This window comes from Anopheles darlingi, chromosome 3 (genome assembly GCF_943734745.1).
Source record: "Anopheles darlingi chromosome 3, idAnoDarlMG_H_01, whole genome shotgun sequence".
NCBI lineage: Eukaryota > Metazoa > Arthropoda > Insecta > Diptera > Culicidae > Anopheles > Anopheles darlingi.
Genome location: NC_064875.1, coordinates 3520001 through 3527500, shown reverse-complemented (window position 1 = coordinate 3527500; position 7500 = coordinate 3520001). Strand labels below are relative to the sequence as shown.

The 7500-nt window shown below is 52.4% G+C and overlaps 1 protein-coding gene across 11 annotated transcripts in view; it reads right to left on the bottom strand.

Moving 5' to 3' along the window:
• The window catches only part of LOC125953327 (disco-interacting protein 2), a 105582-nt gene that overhangs the window by 24100 nt on the left and 73982 nt on the right, over window positions 1-7500 (bottom strand). For 7 of the 11 annotated variants that reach the window (XM_049682810.1, XM_049682813.1, XM_049682812.1 and 4 more), the window contains exon 2: window positions 1642-5485. The exons of 3 other annotated variants lie outside the window; for them this stretch is intronic. In XM_049682810.1, the coding sequence (XP_049538767.1) occupies window positions 1642-5341 (3700 nt within the window). In that variant the 5' untranslated portion in view covers window positions 5342-5485. Of the gene's footprint in view, window positions 1-1641; window positions 5518-7500 lie in introns of all 11 variants that reach the window. One more of the 11 variants, XM_049682811.1, reaches the window with a different exon arrangement.

Sequence of the window (7500 nt, the reverse complement as noted above, 5' to 3'; positions counted from 1 at the left end):
GGATCCAACTTTTGCGTGGACGGACACGCATATAAAAAAAACATGATTATCTGACAAGGAAACATCGAGATGGAGATTCATATTCTGATACGCGGTTTATGAACTGCCAGCCAGCCAGACCCACCCAACCCAGAGGACTTACTCACGGGTGACAGCCTGGTGCTGTCTCTGGTGCGCCCACGTCGGCCACACATCATCGAATGCGGCTCTCGCCCCCTGCTTCATTGCTGGTGATGACGGCGGGGTGTGCTCGTTCTGCCAAAAAGCCCTCCTTCAGCTACGCCGAAGCCAACCTAAGCTGATCGACGGAATTGCGCCATTGACCTTGCCGCGTAATACCATTCGTTGGTTGGCGGCGATTGGAAACGTGCGATTGAATCATATCGGTTTTGCTAATTGAATAACAGTCTGTCTGGAATCCGATAGTATTATCGTAGGACCAAACTCGCGAGGAAAAAAACAAGTCTAAGTAACATCGACAAATTCCTCGCTCAAGTTGACACAATTCACAGTGGCATACGCCCGGCTTCGACGATTTAGATTCACTTTTAACCTAGAAAAAAACCCTCGCAAATAATCGTCGAAAACAAAAGTGACCCCAAAAGCTGGATAACACCGGACACTCTCCGCTAGCTGGGCAGGTGAGCGGGTGGTGGGCCATAAGTCAAGGTTGCTGAATGACTCCTTTGAGTGACCGTGCGGCAACAGCAAGACAACGGCAATAACCTCGACCTCGCATTGTTTACCACCTGACAGCTACCGGTGGAGCCGCCACCAATTAGCAGCAGCAAAACTGCCTACTATGCACAGTCGCTGTTAAGCTGTCCGGTGTAAATATGCTCCAAAAATTCCGTCTCAGTAACCGCCGGGGGTCGCAAAAGCGCCGGTGGGACATTGGAGGTCGGTTTAGCAACCGTTTTCCACAATAAGGTCTCACTCTTTGCGATAACGAAAGCATTTAAATTGCAGAACTAGCAACCGTCTTCAGGTGTACGTCTCGAGCAGTTTTTGATGAATTCCCTCCTCCGTACCCACGCCCTCCTTCTTCTTTTAGGGGCGATTATATGCCTGACCAGGCATAAACTGCGCGCGTGAACCTCGTGCGACAGACAGCGGAAGGTGGCAACGAAATTGATTTCGGACCCACCGAAGACTAAAAAGATTTGCGGAGGTCATCAATCCTCTTCATGCTTTTTTTTTCGGCCGAGTGTAATAGTAGCTGCGCTACCTGGCTAAAGTCACCAGCGCATATCGTTTCCGATTGACAAAGCGGCTGCTCAGCCATTAGGTTTGGTGTGTCGGATGTGAAGCTAGAAGCAGCGACAAGCCGGTGACCAGCTCGCTAATGATCGGTCACCATTTTGGCATTATGTTCGTCTAATGGTTCGCTGGCTAGAGGAACAGTAGCGTCGCGCTGTTCAGCGATTCATCCGTCACACGGCGAATCCGTCCGAAGCTCGACTGCTATGATCGCTAGGATTTGTGAGATGATTTGCTATGACGGAGTAGTAGTAGTACCGAGCGCTCGCTCTGCTGGTGGCGAAGTTTCGCGAAAATCCCCCATAAATCCAGTCGTAAACCGGCTTCCATGCCATTTAGCAACCACCTGGGAGAGTTGCGCTCCAGATCCCAAAAACTTACCCCAGTAGCTGCCACGTCTGAGCGTCGAGTGATTCTTCCGGACGACGCGCTTTTTGGACTTTTTTCGTTTCACTTTCTTCTTGTGGTTCACGTGGATGATGTTGATGTCGTTGAAGTCGAACACGTCACAGTAGTTCTCGTCATTCTCGTCACCCTCTTCCTCTTCGTCCTCCTCTTCCTCATCATCATCTTCCTCATCCTCGTCTTCCTCACTCTTGTTCTTCACTTCACCCGATTCTTGACCGACCCTTACGGTACCCTTGGCAGTGTAAACCTTCCTTTTGGATGTCTTCCGCACCGGAGACTCCCCCGACGAACCGCACTCGAAGCACTCACAGTCACTGTTCATCTTATCGCACCGTACGCAGTACAGATTGTCACCGAGACTGTTGATAAGGAACTCATTTTCACTGAACTCCCCTCCATCATCTTCGTCATCGTCTTCATCACTGGCGTACTGCTGATGCGGTTGCTTGCTTCCCTTCGATTTCGATCGATCGACCCCATTTACCGAGGGAAAGATACTGGCCAGAGAGATCTCATTCTGTTGCACGGTACAGGCCGAACGGACACGCTTCAGGTCATCACCGGGTGTGGTAAGCTGAAAGTTCGAATCCCCGAACGGTGCCGAGATGGAGCGTTTGAACATGAACGATGGAGCTGATGCGGCACTAGGAGGCTCATGGTACCGAGTGACCAGGCCACTAACCGACTTGGTGACTGCCTTGTCGATATCCCGATCTGAGGTCACTAGTAAAGGACCACCGACGGCGCTCAGTGATTCCAGAGGGCTTCCATATGGGCGAACCTCGTGGAACAGCTGCTTCCGCTGACCAGCAAGGCCACCGGCCGCCGCCCCGTAGTGAAGGGTGCCGTTGGCCGACTTGTTGTTGCCGCCGGATGACTTTTGCTGCTTCCCGTGACCGGAGGTCGACCCGAGGGTGCTGCTACCGCTTTTGCGCTTGTCCGGATAGGGAAACATAAACTCCAGGCCGGCATCGCCGTGCTGAAAGTACCGCTGCTGCAGGGCACTGTTCTTGAAGCGGATCGTTTCGTTTTTCGACACCAGAAACGTATCGTAATAGTCGTTCTCTTCGGCCGGATCGTCGTTGGCGGATGCCGCCGCCGGTGCGCCCATCCTACCGGCCCCGTAATCCCGATAGAACTCCTTGATGGCCGCCTCGTTCATCTTCTTCTTCTGGATATAGTAATGCCGCAGCCGCTTCAGATGTTCCTCATAGAACGCTTCCAGATCATGGATCTCCTGATTATACCGTCGATCGTTGCAGAAGTTCTCGAAATCACGCGCAAAGTCGGGTGCATCGACTTCGAGTGATGCCATCGCCGCTAGTGCCGCCGGATCGGCAACGCCACAGAAATCCGAGTCGCCCAGCTTACTCCAGTTCTCGTCGTACAGCTCGCGGAAGATGTCCTTCCCGGCGACTCGGGCTGTTTTGCGCATCGACTTCTTGCGTTTGGACGAGTTCCGCTGTACGACCATTACTCGCTTGAAGTATCCATCACGACTGACGGCAAGCTTGGGCGGTTTGCGCCGTTGGAGCAAGGCAGCCTTTTTCGATTTCCGTCGGAAGAGGTTCTTGGGCTTGGTGAGGGTTAGACTGAAGCCTGAGTCCCGCGAAGACATTGACTTGAAGGATTCATTTTTGATCTTGGGCGGTGGTACCAGCCGCGGTCCCGGGGTAGACAGTATGGAAAGATCTTCTTCTTGCTGGCCCAGGTTAAGCTGCTTCCAGATGCGACCTGTATTGATCGAGTAAAACTCCTTGTTCTTCGTGAATGGATTCTCCTTGATACGGAGCGCATACGGGATACTGTTCTCGGGCGATGGCAGCTCCGTCTCATCGTACAGCGTCTGATCATAGAATATGTTGTTCTCCTCCTCGAAGTAGTTGTTAGGAAAGATGAACTTTGGCTCGGTGCCACCACTGGCACTCGTAGGTTCGTTGGGAGTTCGCTGTAGTTCAAAGTTGTCGTGACCCTTCGTAAAGTTCTGACCACCGGAGCTGTTCACATCCTCCACATCGAGGGTACCCGTTCGACCTGCAGCTGCCTTGGTCGCTTTGGCCTTCTTACGGTATTTGTTCTTCTGGTTCTTCAACTCAACCGTTCCGCCAGCTCCGGAAGCACCGGTACCGGTAAGATTATTCGCCGATCCACCATGCCGTCGGAGGAGATCCTTCTCATCCACCTTTATATCGACATCGATCAGATCGAGAGCGGAATCGTTGCTCAGCTGTCGGTTCAAATTATCGTCCGAGCCCTTCTGCTGGTCGCTGACGTGATCTGCGGGGTTTGCCTGCTTGCCGGCATCGTCCATTGCCGGTATTCGTATCACGATACCATCCCTCGACTTGCTGCGAATCATCTTGAAGGTTTGTGTGTTAATGCGCGCATTTCGCGAAGGACTCTTCAACCGATCGTTGGGCTTATCCAGGGAAGCTCGACGATCCCGACTCCCCGTGACTTCTTGCTGTTGCGGAGCTGCATCGAAACTCGTTTCCAGGTACCGTTCGTTGACATGGGTGGTCGATTGCATGGACGCGCTAGGCTCACAATACGTCCGAATGGTAACCAACGTCGGTAGCTCATTCGTAGCCGTAGCCGTTGAGGTGGAACTTGTGATTGTCTTGCTCGTACCCGTGCTGAAGTTGCTGCGGAAGGATCTCTTCGACGAAGCAGTTGCGGTATTGCTGGGAGCGGTGAGTTGCGATGATCCAGCCGCTCCTCCGGTACCGCCATTGTTAGTGATGCTATTGTTGTTGTTGCTGGTTAACGTGTTGTTGTCTATCGTGAAGGTGCTGATACTGTAGAACGACTTGTCATCACCTGGTCCAGCATCATCGGTATGCTTGGGCCGCACAGCCCCAACCGTACTGCACACTTCCGAGGCGATCTCATCCTCCTCCTCGAGGATCGCTTCCGTGCTGACGTTGATGTTGACGTGTGAAATGTTCTTCACTCGAGCACCGCCATTAGAACCACTTCCGCTTTTGACTACGGTCGTAGCACTTCCCAGTAAAGATTGTCTGCCGGCGACCGTCGGATGGGCGCTTCTGAGATCTTTGTTGCTTTGTACTTCTTGTTGTTCCGGCGACTTCTGCTGAACTGGCTCGGCAGACTGATCTTCAGCCCCCGGCCGATGGACCGTTTGTTTCGATGGTCTCGGTGGTTTCTTGATCTTGATCTTCTCCGTCTTGCGTGTCGCCTCATACGTCTGCTCGATCAGGTTGCGATTTTCATTGATGTACCGATCGTTGATCTCCTGCAGTGCACGAATCTTCTCGTCGAGTGTTGCGTCACTCGATTCTAGCTTTTCCTCGATCGTCAATTCCGCGGTTCGACTGCTACCGACCGATGATGTTGACGGACCATCTTCGGGTGCTAGCTGCGCATCGGCATCGCGACAACCTTCACCATTCGTCCGCAGCTTCTCCGAGCCACCCTTTTTTACCACCTTCGCCTGATCTTCAAACTCATTAATATTGACCAAATTTTTAGTCGACCCACGAAGTACGGCCGCCGCATTGCGCTTCCGACCCCGCTCGAGGTAGCTCTTCCGGATGCTGATTCGCTTAAACGAGTCACTCCGCTTGAAGCTCTGATCGATGCTGGATTTGTCCTTTTGTTTCTTTTTCGTCTTCAACAGATTCCTGATCGACTCGAACGTAATCGGCTTCATGATGGTCTGCTCCTGTATCTCCGGTGTAGGGTACGATGTTCAAAGTTTCTTCTTTCCTGGCAATGCGATTCCACTCAATCTACCTCCGCAACCGATCGCTCAGTATATCGGAACGGGAGGACATTCTGCAACAAGCACTCTTCACTGAAATGGATGTAAAGAAAATGCGTTTCGTCCTGTAACGCTTCACGTTCGTTGTGGAATACACTACTGTACGTCAGCTTCGCTTTCGGCACAAGCACACGCGGACCACAGAGTTATTCATTTTTTCGATTTCGATTTCGATCCTGGCAAAACGGCAAAACGCAAACACAAAAACACACAACGCGATCACCGTCAGTGCAGATCAAAGAGAGCAGCTACTTCACTGCGTCTGCTGCCCCGACGAAACCGAACCGTCTTCGGTGTGACCTTGAGGTGGACTAACTAAGCGCGGCTGTACGGCTCGTGGCTCAACCTTGCGCTCACACCACTCCGTACACAGTGATCCGGCCTACCACGAAAGACGGAGAAGAGGAGAGGGAAGACCGACGCACACCGTTTTTACGCACTCTACCGCCCCTTCTCCCATGGACACCGCCAAGAGACTTTCCTTTCTTGATGACTGGCTAGCCGCCTGTCAAGACAAACAACCCAGGAGTAGAAGAGGAGACCAACAGAGGGCTATAGTATTGGCAGAAAGCAAGAGCGAGAGAGCGAGTTATGATGAGGCACCAACAACTGACTACAGAGCACAAGCGTACAAAAAAAAGCATAAACACAACGGAACAGATCGACAACGACGAGGCAAGGCTGCTCCCGTGGTCTCATTACATGCGTTAATATGTAGTGTTGTTCTTCAGCTGCAACCAACGTGAACGCGAGCGCGCGCGTACGAGCAGCAGTTGCAGTTGCGAGTTCGTGCCTAGGTGCGTATGAAGCCAGCTGCCAGCTAGAGAGAGAGAGAGTGCCAACAACCCGTTGGCGTCATCGAAGCATGTTCGATCGACTATCCACACCCAGCGACAGGCTGGCACAACACAACAACATGGCAAAAAGTTGTTGAACTCCACGCGCACATCCTGGGGAAGTTGAAGAGCCGGTCATTCCCTTTACACACCCGGGGCTCACGATATAACTGTGTCTTTGGCGTACGCGATTCGAGTGTCGGTTGCGCGGGGAGGTAGCCTGGAGGGAGGTGGGTTCAGATTTGGTCGTCCGAATTTGGAATTTGCCAGGGCACACTCTACAGGGAGCCACGCGCTGTATAGCTGAGCATAGAACCAAACGGTAGTTTCCGCCCCAGTAAGCCTCACAGAACCGGACAGTGCGCGGTCACTGGTCTGGCTACTGCCGTTGTTGACTCATAAACTCGTTCTGCCAGCTTACGGTACAGCAACCATACACTCAGTGGGGGTCTACAAACGTCCAGGGAGCTTAAGAATGGAGCTGTGCTGTGACTGTGCGCCATTCGATGGCCACAGATTGAGTCTGGTCGATGGTGTGCTGTGGTGTATGTACCTCTACTAAGTCCATACCATGATCATGATGGTTATCTTGTTTCGCCAACATCGCAGCGCAGCCACAACGTCCAGAACGGGGGCGTGCTGACGTTAAAGTGGTCAAGGTTATGCGTGAAAAACTCTGGAAAAAGGTTTGCTATAAGGGTCCGAGCTTGCGTGCAAGATCCCTGAGAAGCGCCCAGACAAAGATGACCGAGATCAGAACCGCCAGATAGTGGCTACCAGTGTTCCAGCAAGATACATTGATATTGAGGCCATTGGCCCCGAATGAACGAATCACCAAATCTTGATCTACGACTAAATCCAATTCACCGCTAACATAGACCCCCTTAGAGTGCGTCTATTCCATTTCCGAATTTTACCATGACCTCCATGGGCGCCAACACGCGTCTTCCGCTAGTCGTGCAGCACGCAAGCAAGCGCGCATCACAATTCACACCTTCGATGCGGAACACAATTCTTTGGCAAACTATGGGTGCTCCGGAATGGCGCACCTTTCCGCACCTCAGGAATGTGCCAGAGGTTAGCGCGTGCGTGCGTACAGTACGGTATGTACGGTTCGACATAACCCCTATACTCTTACACTCCGAGAATGGGAGTGGAGACCTCCAGAGACCACAGTGTTTCTCGGTGCCATGGGAAACTACGCGTAATTGG